This window comes from Neolamprologus brichardi, chromosome 2 (genome assembly GCF_056152115.1).
Source record: "Neolamprologus brichardi isolate AB-2024 chromosome 2, ASM5615211v1, whole genome shotgun sequence".
NCBI classification, from domain to species: Eukaryota; Metazoa; Chordata; class Actinopteri; order Cichliformes; family Cichlidae; genus Neolamprologus; species Neolamprologus brichardi.
The window spans coordinates 23,545,827-23,565,058 of NC_142105.1; the positions used below are offsets into that span (position 1 = coordinate 23,545,827).

General features: G+C 41.9%; 2 protein-coding genes across 3 annotated transcripts; one reads left to right on the forward strand and one right to left on the reverse strand.

Moving 5' to 3' along the window:
- Window positions 1–9,383: 9,383 nt before the first annotated feature.
- si:dkey-27i16.2 (regulator of cell cycle RGCC) lies at window positions 9,384–13,004 on the reverse strand. 2 transcript variants are annotated; one of them, XM_006781602.3, is made up of 5 exons: window positions 12,929–13,004; window positions 12,052–12,216; window positions 11,312–11,392; window positions 10,597–10,659; window positions 9,384–10,044 (listed from the first exon to the last, which is right to left on the reverse strand). In XM_006781602.3, the coding sequence occupies exons 1-5, from the start codon at window positions 12,948–12,950 to the stop codon at window positions 10,037–10,039; spliced, it is 339 nt and encodes a 112-aa protein (XP_006781665.1). In that variant the 5' UTR covers window positions 12,951–13,004; the 3' UTR covers window positions 9,384–10,036. The 2 variants fall into 2 exon arrangements, with proteins under 2 accessions (XP_006781665.1, XP_087709015.1); XM_087852889.1 differs by lacking the exon at window positions 9,384–10,044 and having other exon boundaries at window positions 10,058–10,659.
- A 1,226-nt stretch (window positions 13,005–14,230) lies between these two features.
- On the forward strand, window positions 14,231–17,334 carry pcdh20l (protocadherin 20-like). The gene is made up of 2 exons (XM_035912115.2): window positions 14,231–14,306; window positions 14,754–17,334. Exons 1-2 carry the CDS (start codon window positions 14,259–14,261, stop codon window positions 17,280–17,282), a joined length of 2,577 nt encoding a protein of 858 aa, XP_035768008.2. The 5' UTR covers window positions 14,231–14,258; the 3' UTR covers window positions 17,283–17,334.
- Window positions 17,335–19,232: the final 1,898 nt, after the last annotated feature.

Sequence of the window (19,232 nt, forward strand, 5' to 3'; positions counted from 1 at the left end):
TATCAAAGGGAAGAAATGTCATGGGAGGGCAACTTGTTTTTTGCCATGTAATTTTCCCATATGCTGTTAAAGCAGAGCAGATGTCACTGAGTATTGGCAGGGGCAGACCTAGTGGCCTCAGGGACACAGTTTGGGATACATGGCCCTGTGAAGAGCCACATAATTAAGTCACGGACCAAAGGGGGAAGACCATGGAAACTGCAGCAGGAGGAAAAACGGGGTCAAACTTCCTCTGCACTCAGTAACCTGAAGGCTTGATGAAATTAGTCCAAACTTCCTATGACACGAATCGCACGAGGGGAAAAAAGGGGATGGATGGCTCAGTGGGGGGGGCGGTTATGAGTGAGACGCGTTTCCACTACCGAGATTTGTTTGCAGTTCAGCGAGTGTGCTTCGAAAGTGACATCATTCAAGGAATGGCTGGAATACCCCGATGGGGGTTGTGACTGCCTCGACAGCAGCGAAGACAAACCCAGCCTAGGAAATGGATGTGCCAAATTACACAGTCCCACCCGCTGGGAGAGAGCTGCAGGTGTGTGCAGTTGTGGGTGTCTTTGTGTTTGCGTGAAGATATTGAGAATTTTATTTCTACCACAGAGAGCACGTTGTTACCTATATTTCCTCTCACCTTCTTCCTCACCTTCATCTCTCTGCTCTCAAGCCTCGTTCATCTTTTTCCCCATCTTTCTTTTTCTTTTGTGCTCAAATGTTGTTGGGGTTTTTTCTGCTCCCCTCATGTAAAATATATCTGGGCAGCTCTCCCTCTGTCTAGCACATATATGACTCGCCCATTTTCTCTTTCTCCAGCTTTGTAAGTGCCATAATCTGGGCTACTCATTTCCACTCATTTAGAATCTAATTTTCTTGAGTTACCGTGTTTCTCTGCTGACTACGAAGCTAATGAACATTACTTATTGAGAAGCAGACTCGAGTCAGTCAGTGAACCAAAACTCTTGCACTTTGAATTTAAATAGCCTGTTTTTCTCCAAAAGGGATATCATAATGTGTTTTGTCAAAACATCAATAATCTATTATTTCCATGTGAAAAATGCAATCTTGAAAAAAAAAATGTTTTGTACCCATACTGCATAGACAAATTTGTGGCATTTGTTTTTTCAGGTTCACCTAATGAGGGGTTTCATGCGAACGCAGATATTATAACACAATGTATCACTGGAAACGAGGACTGTAATCAACAAAAGCAATGGGCTTTGAGCCCAGATACATCTCTGATAAATCTATGTTATCTCAGTGTTATTGTACAGATTACTAAAGATGCCCTGTTACTTCTATGTTTATGTCCATAGAATGTATTTATAATCACGGAAACTGGAGTAATCAAAAATAAAATATCTATTCTTTATGTATCTTATTGTGATTCTCGTGAATATAGAACATCACATCCATTTTCAGAAGACTTGAAGTCAAGAGGTTTGGGTGTTTTGTGTTTGTGTGTGTTTGCACATACCCGCCACACACTTTAATTATGTACACTTTGCTAATACTAAATTGGACCCCCTTTTTTCTTCTTCAATATTTGTGGCACAGATTCAACAAGGTGCTGGAAACTTTCCTCAGAGATTTTGGTCCATATTGATGTGATAGAATCACAGAGTTGCTGCAGATCTGTCATCTGCACAGCCGTGAAATGAGAATCTGACATTCCCCCACATCCCAAAGGTGCTCTGTTGGATTGAGATTGGATGACCCTCGAGGCTATTTGAGTACAGATGATCTGAGCTTTGTGACACAGTGGGTTATCTTCCTGCAAGCAGGCATCAGAAGATGGCTACACTGTGGTCATAACCGAAACAGTACTCTGATCATCTCTGTAGGCTTTGGTGTTTAAATTACTAAGGGGCCAAGAAAATATGCCCCACACCATTACACCACCAGCAGGGCCCTGAAATGTAAATAAAAGGCAGGATGGGCCCATGCTTTTCTGTGGTTTATACAGCAAATTCTGACTATTCCATCCCATGTAGCAGAAATCAAGATACATCAAACGACTGTTGCGCAATTGTTGTGAATTTACATGAAATGTAACCTCAGTTTTCTGGTCTTAATCAGAGTGGCACCCAGTGTGGTCTTCTGCTGGTTTAGTCCATCTGCTTCAAGGTCTGACATGTTGTGCACTTAGAGGTGATCCTCTACATGCCAAGTTTTGTGTCAGCTTGAAGCAGTCTGGCCGTTCTCCCCTGATCTATGGCATCAGCAAGACATTTACATCCAGAGAAGAGTTGCTCACTGGATATTTTCTGCATTTCACACCATACTCTGTAAACCCTAAAGATGGTTGTGCGGAAAATCTCAGTAGATGAGCAGTTTCTGAATACTCAGACCACCCCATCTGGCACCAACAACCATGTAACTTCTATCCAAGTAATTTAAATCACCTTTCTTTCCCATTCTTGACCATGCCTGCATACCCAAACGCATCAATACTCGATTAGATGCTTGTGTTCACGAGCAGTTGAATAGGTGTACCTAATATAATGGCCACAAGGTATGAATCAGCAAATTAATGGAGAAAGCACCACAGTCCTAGACAATATACCTGACTACTATGTTCCTTCAAAAATCACACACCTTTTGCATTCATGAACAAGGCTGGCATGTTTTATCTTTGTTATAATTAACAACAAATTCCACAAGCAGACCAAAGTCAAACAAGGAATTTATCCCACTAACAAGCACTGTCTTTGCATTCACAGCCAAATGAAGCATACGTTTCTGTGCCATTGAACTCACTGTTGTCCAGAAACTGTGAAAAACATGGAGCCAAAAGCCAGAATGGTGTGTTCAGTGATGTATTCAGTAATTACAATGAGGACAAACAGTAAAGCTTTCTTTCTTTAGCTCATCCGAGTAGCAGAGGAGACACGTTCCCCTTGCATCCTCTGTGATGCCTTCTCGACACGGAGCTGCTGTCGAGGCAAAATACAGCGGCAGAGCTGTCAAAATAGGGAGAATATCACCCAGTAGTATGCATGCTTTATGTGATTTAAGTGGTTTTTATGCAGTGATGGAATTGTGTGGCACAGACCATAAGCTACAAGCCGAGTCTGCACAGACAGCACTTGTTAGCCGGATAAATTCATTGATGTGTTTGGTTTTATGGGATTAGCTGGTAAAAAAAATAAAATAAAATAAAATAACACCAGCATTTTAAATGCAGCTTTGGGTGCAATAAACTGTGGCATCAGTGCAAGAATAGAACAAGCCCAGGTGTAATGTAGTATTCAAGAGTTAAAGGAGCCAATGTGGTTTTATGGAGGTCCAGTGAACAACAGTAGTATCCTATAGTTCATCTAGCACAAGCATTCCCACCTGGCTCCAACCTAAAGCTACCTGTCGACTACATAATGATCTGCCCTCTGTAAGATAGATGGCCTGGAGATACCACTGACACCGCTGAGACTAAAGCCCGCACACTCCCAGTATGTGGGGAAAGTAACAACAGCAGGCAACAAGCACATTTTAAGCCTCAGCAGAGGATCCATCCTGCAAAAAACCTGCTACTGTGGAGTTCCCACTTGACATCTAATTTTTCCTACTAGTTGGTCTACTTGTGACTGGGAAAAGTTTCCTTCCTGCTCTAACTGCACTCATCACTCATAGCATTATCTTGCATATTCAGAGCTTTTTTTTTTTTTCTTTTTCTTTTTTCTTGCAAGGTCATTCCTCACCAACTGGAGCCACACTAGCTGCTATCGCTCTGTTGCATCAGCTGGAGTTCACCATCAGATGGCAGTCCACTAATGCCTTTCTCAGATGTGGGGTTACTGGTGGCAGTGGGAAGGTTGCGTCAGTGGACTTGTGGTGTCAGAACTCGCCAGCCTGTGTTGCTTCGGTGCAGACTACAGAGGACTCCCACAGGACTTCCCGAAAGTATCTTATCACTTAGATCACATTACAATGACTTTCAGTAGCAACAATTTGATCTTTAGTTCTAATCCAGGCTACCAGGCATTTCACAGATCTTTCACATCAAATGCACCGTGAGCTTGACTTTAGTGTGTGAGCTCAGTCCAAGAAAATCTGCACCATTTTTTTTTTTTCATGAAATACTGGAAACACCCTTTGAAGTTAAGCCTATTTTTGCCCCGAGAGGCAGAGAGCCTCATTTATCAGTGAAAGCCTAAATATTAGCCCTGTGTAGTGAAATAGACGTTTGCTTCTTTTTTTTAAATCAAAAAAGATAGATATATAGTTAATACTTAATCATGTAGCTTATAAGACATCTGACCTTAAAAAACATTTGCAAAATCCTTTTTGGTTCTTTTAGTTTGGGAGTTGGGAATCCATCGTATTTCAAACTTGTCCATTCGTCTACTGTTTGTACATAATATAAATAAGATAAACACTGCCTACTTTATGGTCAGATGTCAGATGAATGATTAGAACGAAGCCACAAAAATGATCTATGCAATGGAAACACCACAGAATACAGCAACAAGGCAGTCTGGTCACTAGAGGACCTCTGAAGTCTTCTCTTAGATACTAAAAAATTCCACACGTTCGTGTCTGTCCACTCCAGGAACGGTTAATACACACTGGAAGCATTTTCACAGCTGCAAAGATGCCCCGAGACCTCCTTGTATGACTGACAGCTTACTAGCTTGCTACTTTACGATACAGTTTTTTTGCCCACTAGGTAGCCCATGGCATTTGCTAAAGCTATGTTCGCTGTCACTTCCATTCACACATCCACATCTTCTCACAGCTTGGTTTTGCTCCCTTTTCCCACCAGTGTTTTGATTTATGGATTGAGCTTAAATTGGACATTAGTCAAGACAGAAATGATTTCCATTACGCACGAATGAAACTCGAATGATGTTTTAGCTCATTGTTTGGTAATGCCTGCTTTTCTGTAATGAATTCAAGTAAACTGACTGCCTGAGTTGAAAGAGGAACAGTGAAGTGGCGTCAAGAAATCCCCAGTCAGCAGTGATGTAATGGCTCATTTGAGGCCAGGAACACTGTGTGAATCACATTCCTCGGGAATGAACTCCTTTAAAAGGAATCACACTGGTTTCCTGTTCCATGGTCTACAATGAGACGGACGTCAGAGAGCAAAACAGGAAATGACATGGATGAAAGCAGAGATTTACTGTACGTGACAGAAACCACTCAAATCCAAATACACCATTAAACTGTTTCCACCTCTCCCAGCAATACGCCTGATAAGCACAGGGATTTTTAGTCTAAATTAGTTGGGTATTGCACTGTTATTTCATAGTTAGTTTCCAATTTTATTATTATTATTATTATTATTATTATTATTATTATTATTATTATTATTATTATTAAGAAAAATTCCACAGAAAATCCACAAACTGCTGATTTTGCTTTTTTTTTTAAACACCCTTCAGGTGACTGGAGGTTTGCACATTGTTCTGGCTCTGCTTGGGAACAGATGCTGATGTTTAGTGGGCGTGATGTATACAGTGCCCATCACTGTAGTAAGCCAGCATTAGTTTGAACTAAGCAAAATACATCTGAGGCTCATGGGATTGTTAGCAAACAAAATTAATATTACTATGGGAACATTCAAATGTCAACATGTTTGTGGCAATAAATCCACAGTTTGGGAATTTCAACCAGAAAAAAACACAAGCTTCAACCAGGCGGTCTTTCTGTCCTGAGAACTAGGAACATCATCTTTCCAACTCTTCACTCACCATCGTCACCCTCCAGTTAGCTAATTCATGGTCTTAGTTTTCACCTAAAATAATTTAACTGTGATTTTTTTAGTGAGCCCAACAATTTGTATATGTTCAGGTGTGGGGCTGTTATGTAAAACCCATGCAGAAGTACAAGGAACAGAAAATGAACTTTTAATGAATTCCTGTAACACCCTGTGGGATATTACAAGAATGCAAAGCTGGGAAACATCTTTTTAGGCTCCATTGTTGAGCTATACGGAGCTGAGGAAAAGGAACATAGGAGGCTGTTATGTTACCTTTATGCAGTCAAAGTGGAAATTGCTATGCCAGTCACTGTCCTAGAGAAAAACATATTCCTGCTGCAGGTCAGTGTTTACTTTCATTGAGCCAAAAATGATTTTAAGGCATTTATGGCTAACACATAAATATCTCACACGACTTTAAAGTGATGCTATTTTAGAGATTGTTTATGCCTGTAGTCAAAGGTTTGGGCATCCTCAGGCAAACTGCTTGTTTTCTTGATTTTTGAAGTGAAAAGAAATAAATACAACCTGTGCAGCAAACATGCATTAAAAATTAGCCTTTCTTCAAATGTTTGCACACAGCCACTTATAATTTCTTCGAAATACAAAAGCTGAAAAAAAAAAAGGAATCGTGACTGATTTTAAATTATATTTTAAGCCTACTGGTGTAGCTTTGCATGATTCACAGTTTAAAATAATCCTTATTTATCTTATACTGGGATTTATAGCCTATTAATTCATCTACAGTCTGATGTAAGCCTCTCCCTGAGAGCTTCTCTCCCATTAAGACTGCACCCACTTTAAGTCAACTTTGTTCTGATTGATAGATGGTTTGTGGTGCTCACAGAAAGATATGTGAACCTGAGATGAGCAAATTAGGGATGTCTGCCCTTACTGACATGATACAAATCCAAAGGTAGAAAAGGCTTTTGGAAACCAAGCAGTCTAAAGTCCGAGAGCTTTTTGCTTACAGTGATTATTTCCACATAGACTGACCTCATTATTTTAAACTTTGGCTATGCTTAATATGGGCATCCATCACTATCCATGCATCAGTCCATCCTTCTGCTTCTCCACAGTTATATCTATATTGTAAAGCATACCACCAAGTCCTGCTTTTGTGAGCTCTGCAAGAATAACAAAGTGCTCTGAGTCCTTGATCTGGGCTCAGAGAGCAGCCTCAGTTATGTAAGACCCAGTCAGACTTCTACAATTCATTGTGTGTGTGTGTGTGTGTGTGTGTGTGTGTGTGTGTGTGTGTGTGTGTGTGTGTGTGTGTGTGTGTGTGTGTGTGTGTGTGTGTGTGTGTGTGTGTGTGTGTGTGTGGTGGTTGAGCAAGCTAATTCCTTGGGAGAGCGTTGTTAGCCTGGACCATTTGTGGGACTCTCAGGGGAAAGGCGTTGCTCCGGTCTCTCATCAGGCAGATGACAGAAGACTGCGTGCTCTGCATGCTGCACTCATCTCAGCCACGATGGCCTCGCTGCACAGGCCATATCTCTGCTTCATTTACTCATTGTCTGATAATAACAAGTGTCTCCTTTCTGCTGCACTCAATTACGTCTTCATTAGCTTGCTAACTAGTTTAAAACAAACCAGTATTGTGTGTAGCGGTTTTAAGTCTTTGTGACATTTATTACAAGGATACCTGAGTATATGGGTGAGGGTCGTAAAGGGGACAGCGTGATTTTTATTACGTCTTCATTTCTCAGGACTATTCATTGTCTCATCATAGCATCAATTCATTCTAATTTACCAGCTAATGAACTCAGTTCATTCATTATTTAGTCTGTCTGTTATCTAAACAACGACTGGCTGACATATTGACCTCTTACTTCGCTGTGCTGCCAATCAAGCGCCGAGCTCATAGTAATGAGCGCATAGACAATAACGAGGAGGCGTTCCCAAAAGACAAACTGATATATTACATCAGATCCCACTGAAGAGCAATCTAATAAAAATCATGCCGCATAATTAGCCGCTGGTGACTTTTCATGTAGCCTGCGTGGATTAGTGTGGCAGCAGTGTCACAGCAGCAAGAATCAGAGCGGCATGGAGGACCTGAAACATCACATTAGAATGACAAAGTGGGAAGCGATGCCGGTGAAATTCCTTTCACTCTTGCTTGCACTTCACCATTGTGTTTCCTGCATTCTTGCTGTTCCTCACCTTCATTTAAAATAAACAGGATGTGCCCATCGCTTGCGAGGGAACTTCCATCATGTGGAAGCCAGCTTTGTAACTATCCTGAGCAGCTGTGGCCTCAATCAGTCAGTCTGGCCTTTCTCTTAAGTGGAACAGACAACACAGTAGAAGCCGGATACTCCACGCTTACCCCTCTGTATTTCCTTACTCTTTGAGCAGTCTCAATTTTTCTTTTAGGTTCCCATTTTTCCTCTTATCTCTACAGTAGCATCACATTTGAAGCTCATTTGCTCTCGCCACTACACTCTTGTCTCTCCCTCCTTCACCTTTTGAGGTGAGGCGGCTCTCGTCCCAGTCAGCACGGTTAAATAGTTGGCCACAGTTCAAAGCGGGAGCTTGTCTTTGTCTTCTAATGAGACATAATCAGACCAAGAACAGTAACTTAAGTGTCCAGCCTTTCCTCTTTTGGACTCTGTCACTGACATGCTGTCAAACAAATAGGCCCACCCAAGGAGTCTATCCATAATATATCACCATCAGCTATAGCTGCCTAGAGATTCCTAATGACAAAACAATGGCAGTCCAAATAACTTCTACCCTGACAACTATGTTTTTCAGCAAGCAGATGTGTGATTGCAATAAGCAGACTCTAAATATCTCAGGCTGCTTTTTCAGTTCCTCATTCAGAATCATTTGAAACTCCACTTTGACATGTTACCATAGGCTAAAAATACATTTGCATAGATCAGCTGGGTTACGTGCCTCTGTCCCTAATTGTAAAATTACAAGTCGCAAAGAGTGACAACTTTACAAGCACAGCAGTCACCTCACCCTCATGTGTTTCTGTGGCGGTCTGACAGACTGGAGGAGACACCTGCACATGCATGTCACTAGCAACACCTACACGCCCGTGAAATGACAGCAGAGTATAGAAAAAACCGCGATGGGAAAGTCTGCATTTTAGTCAAAACGCAGCGGTTTCCTGCCTTCAGTTCAAAGATTCGATTTGTGTTAGGAGTAAGTACACAGTCTAAATGAGCAATGCTTTTCTCAGCAGCACTGACGCACTTCCTTTTTAAGCCTGTGTCTGAGCTAAATTTGTGGTTTTCCTGTGCTGGTTGCTGAAGTGAAACTCAAAGAATAATCAGAACAGACACAGAGGAAGCAACTGCAAAAATAAAGAAAAACATTTGAGGGTCTTATGAGACATGAAGTGTGACAATGGCAGAAGTCAGTTTAGAGAGAAAGAAGATGTGGGCACATTGAGTGCTAGTTGTGAACACTGTCAGGAGGTTTTGGGTGTTTTGTTGTTTTTTTTTAAGAAAAGTGACAACCGCTCAGACTTGTGTGGCAAATCATATGTGGCTGGTAAGGCCAGAGCCTCTGCACAGAGTGAATATGTTTTTAAAAAATGGCAACATATTAGCCCCGCAACCAACCTGTCGAGGTTGTACCCCACTTATCGCCCTATGGTAGCTGGGATAGGCTCCAGCTCCCGTGCAACCCTAATAAGGATAATTGGAAGGAAGGATGGATAGAAAACATCAAATTCATTACAAATCTCTTTTTATTTTTACATGCATTCATCTGTATATACATTATATATTATTAAAACAAAACAAATATCATAAAGACCTGTACACTAGAAATGCCCTTCTAGTTAAAATTAGTTTGAAATTAGCCTAAAACTTACAACAAGATTTTGATCCAGACAAAGCTCAGCTTTCTTCAAAACTACACAGCCGTGAGAATTTAGAGCCCTTTCCAGGCATTGCACTTATGGGATTTTTTTTTTTTTTTAAATGTGGGATAAACATGCTTTCTATACTCCAGGCAGTGTTTTTGTTGTGTTTTTTCTTTCTTTTTTGTCATATGCCCAAACAGATGGAAGCTTTGTCTCATTTTAAGAATATGTTACACATCCTGGATCTGATGCTGCAGGCGGACGTTGTCTTTGCTGGCTGGACGCAGCATCGCCGGGGGTTTGTGGGAGTTCTTGCATTTTCGGAATGGACTGCCCTTTTAATTTCGGATGTTAACCTTTTCCCCCGGAGCGGCGAGGGGACCATTTGCTCCATCAGATCTGCTCTGGTGTATATCTCTCTTTCTGCTCAGCAGTAGCCAGTCGTGTCGCCACCAGCCTATTCCCTATCCCCCCCCCTCCCCATCCATTATTGTACGTGGCTCACTTTTGCTCTCTGTTCACATCTCTGCATAAAGAAAGAAGAAGAAAAAAGCACAGGCATGTAAACAAACACATCAACATGCAGTGACTAAGTGAGCCTTGTAGAGATACACGGGGAGTTACGATTAATTTGTAACGTTAATTCGCTTTGTGTCGAGACCACTGATAGCAGTGGATTTATGCTTTGCTCCCTGTTGCTTGTGTGCGTGCTCTGGGTGATGCGTGTGTGTTTAGGGGCCTCTGGAACACCACTGCTTTACCGCTGATAGCAGGATCATGACGCTCATGTAGTCAAGTATGCTATTATCACTAAAGCGCGTGCAGATAGTCCACCTGAGTCCCCAGACATGGCATTTACACATAAAGGGTGCTCAGAGATAAACTGCAGGGGGTACAGTACACTGTAGAAACAAGATGGATACTGCGACACAGTCCAAAACGCCAAAACATACGCCACGCTCATGTCGGCGCGTCTCTGCCACTGTAACATACTCCAACCTGCTGGCTTGTCGTCTCAGTACAAAAGAAGTCAAGAAAAGATTGGATGATAGAGGGTGTAATTTTCTTAAATACGCACCAGCAAGTTCCCGGTCCAACATGTCGATAAAACTCTCAAGATCCCTTGTGTCTCCCAGCTTGGCTGCAGAAAGAGGACAGAAAGAAATGGAATTTGAGAAACTATAAGAAAAATAGAGCTGCAGTGGAACATTTTTGTAGAGAAACGCAGCTCAGTTCAGTGGTAGCCTATTTCCTTTGGACCAAACGCTGAAGTTATCTAAGTCTCGGCATTACATAAAGTTTGAACTGAACTGGCAAAAAAAATAAAATCTTGGATTCCTTTTATTCAAACTGAGATAAAGCTGATTTTAAGAGCTCCAAGAAAAAACCTTGGCAGACTCGTTCCCACCAGGATCTCTCTGTTGTAAGCTTTTTCTGTGTAAAGCCAAACAAAATTGATGAAAAAATATGACTGACACTTTCTGGTCACCTGATGTTTAACTTTAACAGTAGTCTGTGGATGCAACTGCAACAGCACTCATTAATCCATATGCGCACGCAGCCAAGAGCCGGTCCCATCACTGCATATAACAGCACAAATGACTCCACGCAGGAGCTTTGAAAGAAGAAGCGCTGAGACGTCACAGCCACAGTGGAAGTTGCTTTGTTGTGTAAACCAAGACAGATTCCAGGGCATTGCAGATGCTTTCTGTGTAGCTCTTATAAAGTGATAGTGATCGCTGTAAGAACTGAGGCTATCTAGATGGAGATGAGCTGATAGAAGGCTCCGGTACCTTTTGATGCCAGCGTTATTCCTGCTGTGTGGAGCTCCTCCTCACTGGTATTCAAACTGTTCCCCATAGATGGTTCACTGCCTGGGGGAAGAGAGGGAAGCAATGAGGGAGTGAAAGGAGATAACAAGCACTAAGGGCAGTCCTTGCAAATGATCAGTGACAATGACAAAACTCTAACATAATGCAGGAGTTGCACGTAATGATGATAACATGCGATAAAAAAAAATTAAAAGGTAAGTGTTCGGCGCTAGTGACTCCCATGTGTCGGCCTTTGAAAGCAGTTTGCCTGTTGAATCGTTAGGGGGGCAAAATACTTTCAATAATGACGACACATGGGAGCAGAGGGGGGGAAAACTGTTTCTTCTTTTATCTTATAACCGTCGACAAATGCAGAACAAAGGGGGGAAAGACAATTACACAAGATGGGATATCCGTAATTGCAGCTCATTCCAGTATACAGCTATTGTCACGAGCACAAACAGCCACTTTAATGGAAGTGTGTAGGGATGTGTCCTCTTGTACCACTAATTTCATGCAAATTAAATGTGTCAAGCTGCAGTTGTTTGGGCTGATAAAGGGGCTCAACTGGAGTCCACGGGGATTCCAAACAATGTCACTCACCAGCATGATGCACTAAATAATTACTTTCCTTCCCCCACACTTTGTACATTAGGCAGATATTATCTTAATCACTGCTCTAACGTATTCTTTTTTCTTTTCTTTTTTTTTGAATAACTTACTGTAATCTGAGTCCTCGACTCCACTGTCTTCACTCAGCCCTGTGAGAGTTTTGGCCTCGTGCAGTGCTTTCTGGTAAGCATGCGGTCTGCTTTGAGAAGGGGCCTTCAGCTCCTCCACCACATCCTGGAACTCCTGGAGCAACTCACCAAGCTCCAAGTCCAAGTCTGTGGAAAATGTGACAGCAGTTGGAAAGAAATCTTCAGCTTATTTCAGCAGTAAAAGAAAATAGTAGAAGCACTGAAATAAATATTTTTAAAGACTTGATTAAATATGGGGACCTGAGAATGTTTTAAAGGGCGTTTCAAAGATACCAAATTCCTAAACCTAAGAAACATACATTAAAAAAAAGGAAAATCTAAAAACTACCAGCAGAAGTTTATGTCAGCGTGCTGCATCAGATAACTGGACATGTTCCCATATGGCATATAAAACAGTAGACGGACAGTAAAACACCTGTTTAGAGGTGATATATATTACATCATAAATCAGAGTTGTACGCTCTCGGCTGCTATAAAAACTTTTTTAGCGCCAGCGCCATTATTTTAAAAATGGGTGTTGCATAAACGCAGTTTAGGTTTTCTAACATTTTATTAGGCTCACATAAATATCTCAAAGTTAAAATTCCTTATGGAACACTAAGTAAATACGTATGATTACAGAAAAGTACGACTACAAAAAGGATTAGGAATTTAAAATAAGTGTCACAGGGAGATGATTTTTAAATCTTCCTATAAAGCTTTTATATCTTTTACATATATTTGTCGGGGTTTTTTTTTAATCTGTTTAGTACATTTAATAAAAGGCTGGGAAAACGTGCTCTATGATCCATCACTGAAATAAATTCAAATTATTGTCTCAAGCAGGCGTTGGACTCACCCATGGTACTGTCTGAGGACATAGCGGGACGTGAAAGAAAAGCGCCACGAAGCTGCTGTGTGTCTGGGTTCAGAGCGGTTTGATGCTGACAGTACTACTGTACTTTTATTCTAAAGCCTTCCACACCCGCTCTGCGAAAGGGCCTGACCAGCCAATCATGTCACAGATTAAAAACCTCAGAGGTCGAGGGGACTAAAAGTGGAAATGGGGAGGGGGCGGAAAGTAAAACGAGGTTGTTACGCAAGTGAAAGAGAGTGAGACTGGAATAACCCATTAAATGCTGTAAGCGGGGCTGTGGGGAAAAAAATATCCGTTGTGGTTTTAGATGAAGACAGAAAAAAGGGGTGTCAAATCCTCGAGTTATTCCGTTTTGGGTAGGGGGCGTAATGCGGGGGTTTGGGTTTTATGTACATTTTTATTATATTATTATTTGCCCGATATAATTTCCTGGCTGTGACACAAGTAAACTTAAACACAGGACACTTTGATAGGAAAGAGAAGTGTCGCACACACTCCAAAACAAAACTCGGAACAACAAACTTTATTCTTCTTTCACACGTGCACTACTCTGCTCTGTCTGTAGGGGGCCTTAGAGTGCAAGCCTATGGGCCATGCGGTATTTTGGAACTGTCAGGGAAACTTAGAAGCCTGCTGTGAAGCAATACCACACAAATAAATGCTGCATAACCAGTCTTGTTCTTTGAGATCTTGAGATCTCAAGTAAATGTATTTTGCTTTCCTGACTACGGGTCAAATTCCACCAACCGTTTACTGTCACTTAACAGCGTGATGATTAACCCTAAAGAAAATAAACATTTTCTTTTTTCTTCTGTTTTTTTTTTTCTTTTCTTTGCGTTTCGGTTTTATGTTTGTTTGTTTGTTTTGTTTGTTTGTCTTGTTTTTTGGCACATGAAAAAAGCATACCAGAGGTTACATACGTTAAATAAAATACTGTACTCTCAAATGTACTTTTATTGTAACTGAGGAGTCATTGTTTCTTATGACAGTTTACATCTACGTGCACTTTATATCTATGCATGAGCATGTGGACATATATTTATATATATTCATAAATGTCTTTGTGTGCGGGCTTGCGTGCGTGCAGTTGTAAGTAATTTTAAGCAACAGTGCATTCGTAGTTTCAGCTTAATACACATGAATTCAGCTCAGCCAGGTAAACCTGTTGTTCTTCCATCTTCTCATGTGGCAGCCTGACAGGAAGGTAAGTTTTGTAGGAGGAGCATAATTATGCCTTCAGCAGTTTTATTTTGCTGCCTGAGTCCTTAGCATTCACTTGCTGCTGGGAACTTGGCTAACATGTGTGAGGGCCATGGGCCATGGGACTCCTGATAATATGAATTGGGCCGGACTACTGCAGGTAAGAGCCAGCTGAGTTTATCTCTTTTGATGGTATCTGCACTGTATTAGCGTTTCTAATTGAGTGATATATTGCAGCAACACACGAATGTGCTCGGTGTATTGTACAGCATCATGTGCTAAAGAGGTGTTAAATTGCATGACCCTTTATTCATTTTTAATAAAGAATGTCTGCTTTGATATTTTCCTTTTATTTAAATTCTCTGTGTTATTTGTTTACAAGAGCACTTGGTTGGAGATAAGTGAGAGGGAGGCATCGAATTACCTTATTGTGCAGCTGCTTGCTTTTAAAAGAGCTCACTGAGGCATGAAGTTTAAATTTTATCACCACGTTGAAAACTTTTAAATAACTTATATCATAAGTTTTAAATAGAATAAATGCCTGTGTAACTCTACAAAGACTACTGCTCACTGTTTTTTTGTTTGTTTTTTTTTCTGTCTTTGTCAGAAGCTGCTGATTGTGGTTCACATCAGGCAGATCATATGTAGTTCTCTCCTGTTTTCCGTCCCAGAGGAACTGGAGCCTGACACTCTGGTTGGATCACTTAGTAAAAACTTTTCTCCTCCATATCAGCTCCTGCCCCACAAGTACCTGAGGATGGACATAAACACGGGGAATTTCTACACCACTGAGTTAAAGATGGATCGCGAGGCCATCTGCCCCGCAGAGAAAAAAGCTGAGGAATGTGTTACTTTATACAATGCCATCGTGGGGCCCTCAAAAGACCTTATACAGTTTTCTGTGATCATAGAGGACATCAATGACAATGTGCCGCATTTTGAAAATAACAAAATACGCCTTGGGGTGCCCGAGGATATGACCGTGGGGACCAGATTCCTGTTAGATACTCAGGCTCTGGACAGTGACACGGGTCCTAATGGAGAGGTGCAGTACCACCTAAAAGGCTCTGATGGAGCTTTCGGTTTAAAAATCGAAGAAGACAGCTCTTTAATTATGTTGGTTGTAGAAAGAACCCTGGATAGGGAAACTCGGGACCTGTTTCAGATGCAGCTAGTGGCCACAGACTGTGGTGTAGACCCTTTAAGTGTGTCTGCAGATTTAATAGTCACAGTGACAGATGTCAACGACAACTGTCCAGCCTTTAGCTCTGATAGCCCACACAGTGTCACCATCCCAGGAGACTCTCAGAAGAACACAGTGGTCACTCAGGTCAGAGCCACAGATCCAGATTTAGGCCCAAATGGTGATATCATTTACTCACTCAGTCCCAAAGTCTCTGAGCGGGTCAAGACGCTCTTTAGCCTCGACAGTCTCACCGGGTCTATCAGCCTTACACGGGACCTTGAGAGCGACAACTCAGAGGAGCTCGTGTTGAAAGTGTTAGCCAGCGGCCATCACTGCCCTCCAGCAGACACTCAGGTAACCATATCCGTGCTCCCTAAGGCGGACCAAGAGCTGACGATCAAGATCGGGTTCATAGCGGAGCATCAAAACCAGACTATGGTGTTACAAGAGAACCAGCACCCCACTGCCTTAGCCGTTTTAGAGCTCGAGGGTGACAGCATCTTTAAAGACTTATTTCTTGTCATTGAAGGTGAAGTGCCTTTCACTTTGAGCCCACAGAATGGCAAGTATCTGCTTTCCACATCAAAGCCCTTAGACTATGAGATGGATCGTGAACATCATATTTCCGTGGTAGCACGCGTGAGATCAGCTGAGGGATCTGTGATCGTTCCTTCTAGACGTGTAGTCACGGTGCTGGTGGCAGACATCAACGACAATGCGCCATATTTTGCACAGCCTCACTACGAAATCCAAGTGGAAGAAAACAATCAGCCAGGAATGTCACTGCTTCAGATCTCGGCTTCAGATGCAGACAGCGGAGAAAACGGCATGGTGACATACAGGCTTGAAAACTACAATCCAACCATGTTTAGCATTGATTCTGTAACAGGTCAACTCTCTCTGCTGGTTCCTCTAGACAGGGAGCAACAGAATGTACACAGATTCACTGTGTTTGCTCAGGACAGCGGCTCTCCTCCCTTGGAATCCATGGCCACTGTATCCATTCACGTTCGTGACCAGAATGACAATCCACCTGTTTTTCTTACCCCTCACTTCATCTTTTTCATTCCTGAGAATGTTCCAACATTATCCCAGGTGGGGAAGGTGGAGGTGAAAGACCCAGATAAAGGGGAGAATGGGACAACAGAATTGTATGTTGTAAACAGCAGTGCACCTTTTGTTGTGGATAACACCCAGGGGATGCTACGCACCACTAGGAACTTGGACCGCGAGACAGAAGACCGCTATGAACTCTACCTGCTGGCCAGTGATCACGGCCAGAGAGTTTCTTTGACTTCCACTGCCAGAGTGACCATCTTTGTGGAAGACATCAATGACAACCAGCCAAAAGTGATCCTTCCCGGCAGCAACTCCTCATGCCTGACTGTCTCTCCAGGTACCCTGGCAGGTGCCACGGTAGGAAAGATCTATGCCATCGATGAGGACTCTGGACTGAATTCAGAGATTACTTACTCAGCCACGGCACCGGAGCCTTTGCAAAACAGAAGTCCCTTTCGGATCGATTCAAGGTCAGGGAACATCACCTTAAGCCAGCAGCTCCTTCATACAGACCTGGGAATGCATCACTTGTTCATTGTGGTCAGAGATGGGGGTAAACCAGTTCCACTTTATACCACTGTCTGGATGAATTTGTTGGTCAATGACACCACAGAGCCTTGCCACTTGGACCGGGCACCCACCTGGACAGGGACACTAAACTTGGTTCAAACCCCTTCAAAGGAACCGATCTGTGACGTGGAAACAGCCAGATTTTCGCAACTGATTCTGTTAATAGGCCTGGGTATGATGCTGGTGTCCACATGTTTGTTTGTGGCCACAGTTATTTGCTGCCTAAAACAGAGGAGTACAAGTCTGAAAATGAACAAGAGAGCATACACTGAGGCGAATGAGATTCCACTCAGGCTCAAAGACAAATATTACTCTGATTAATAACAGCAAGCAATGTGTAAAGCTCACAGTCTCAAAGATAAAAATGTCCTGTGAATTAAATGTATTCTGTCTATTTGTCAAGGGCTTCTTGCATTGTAATAAGTCATTGATTCAGTGTGATGCACGGCGTATTCAAACATGTCGACTGCAAAACTGACAGGTTCTGTAGAAATAAAGTTGATCCATTTTCTGATAATGGAACGAGCATATACACGTTGACCTGATAAGTGAAATATGCCGAGTCATCCACAAAAACTTATTCCCTGACAATTCTCTGAAAAAAACAACTAAATTCAACTGTATTTCACAGATTTATTCCACAGCAGGCCATCGGTAAGATACCATCATTACAGACATTATCTTTGAGGATTATTGCCCATGACCCCTGCGGGTAGAAAGATTGAAGTAATGGTCTGTTAGGTTGATTGGTCCTTTCTCAGATTTCTGACTGAGTGATGGAGAGTCTAAAGTATTTAGACACACAAAAGGGTTTAATGTTCCTCGGTTGGGGAAGTGATGAAAGTCTCTCAAGAAGTAACTCTGAGATGAGCTCAGGAGGCAGAGGGTGGCCACGGACAGGTGAGAGGCGGCAGTAGGAAGGCACAAAAACATCTCAAGTAACCGCCTCACACCTGTTACTTGATAGCACTGCTTTTCACCCACAGAGCTGGATCGCACCAACAAGGCAGAAAAAAACCCAAACCTACTGTACTGCACCCAGTAACCTGACAGGCTTGTTGTTTTGATAACAGATGTTTGGAGTGAAATCACACCGTGTTCAAAGACACAATTACAAAAGACACTTGCTCTTGTGTTTTACTGATGCATTTGCATGCTGGAGAACAATTGAGATATCAAACCAGGTTAAGTGATGCATAAAGTATGAATGAGTCAGGCTGAAACGTGTTTGCAAATCTGTCAACACACAGTCGCGCACAGAGGGCAGGGTAATTGTTTCAGCTTTCTCAAACGAAAAAGCTCCCCCACCTTTTAAAATCATCTTTACAGTATCATAAACCATTAAGAAATCCTTTGAAGCTACACCTGCGTTAGAGGGAAGAAGGGAAGCAGAGACTCGGTGCCTGTAAAACACAATGTACAACAACCTGGTTAGTGGGGAACAAGGCTTGTATAACATGAGTGGTGCCTCTCTGAGGATTTCTGAGCTGGCGGCTCAAAAAATAAATAATCTATTAACACTTCGGTGTGAGATTTACTATATCAAATGAGAAGAAACAAAGACTGCTACATAAAAATTACAGACTAACAGCAGATCTTTACATAAAAAAACATGTAGAAATGTATATTAAAGTATATTTATTTTATTTTATTGGTGGCCAAAATACAAACGTGTTTGGAAAGTGGGGGGATTTTTTTTTTTTTTTTTTTGCATAATTTATTGATTGTTATTGGCCAATTTTAGCCCCAACTACAGTCCACTGGGGGATGAAACTAAACCCAAACGCTTACAATGCTGTTGCAGGGCAACGCCTGCCATCTACTGGGCGCAAATGAAGCAAAAATAGGGCTAATTTTGTTTTTACATTTCTGGTATTGGGCCAGAGGGAGGAGATGAATCAGAGCACAGTCTCTCACTGCGACACAGTCAGGTGCCTTGGGATCAGGAATGTTTCCTTGATGTACACAAAAAGGACATTTTTATCTTAATCGTGTTCCCTCTTTCTTCTTCTTATGCTGAACATTTGATGGATGGCTATATAGCACAAAAGAGAGCTGGCGTGACAGATAAGTGATTGCATATTACAAAAGGAAAGGGACTCATTGAAACTATATCTTGTTAGGTAAGATCGCTAAAAAATAAACACTTCTCATAAGTGTGCACATGTTTATAGTTTTCCTTTCGCTGGAACATTCCAAAAGAGGTTAAAAATCCGTGACACCGTTTATCTGGGTTGCTGGGATGCCATTTCAGTCACGGTAAAGTGTATC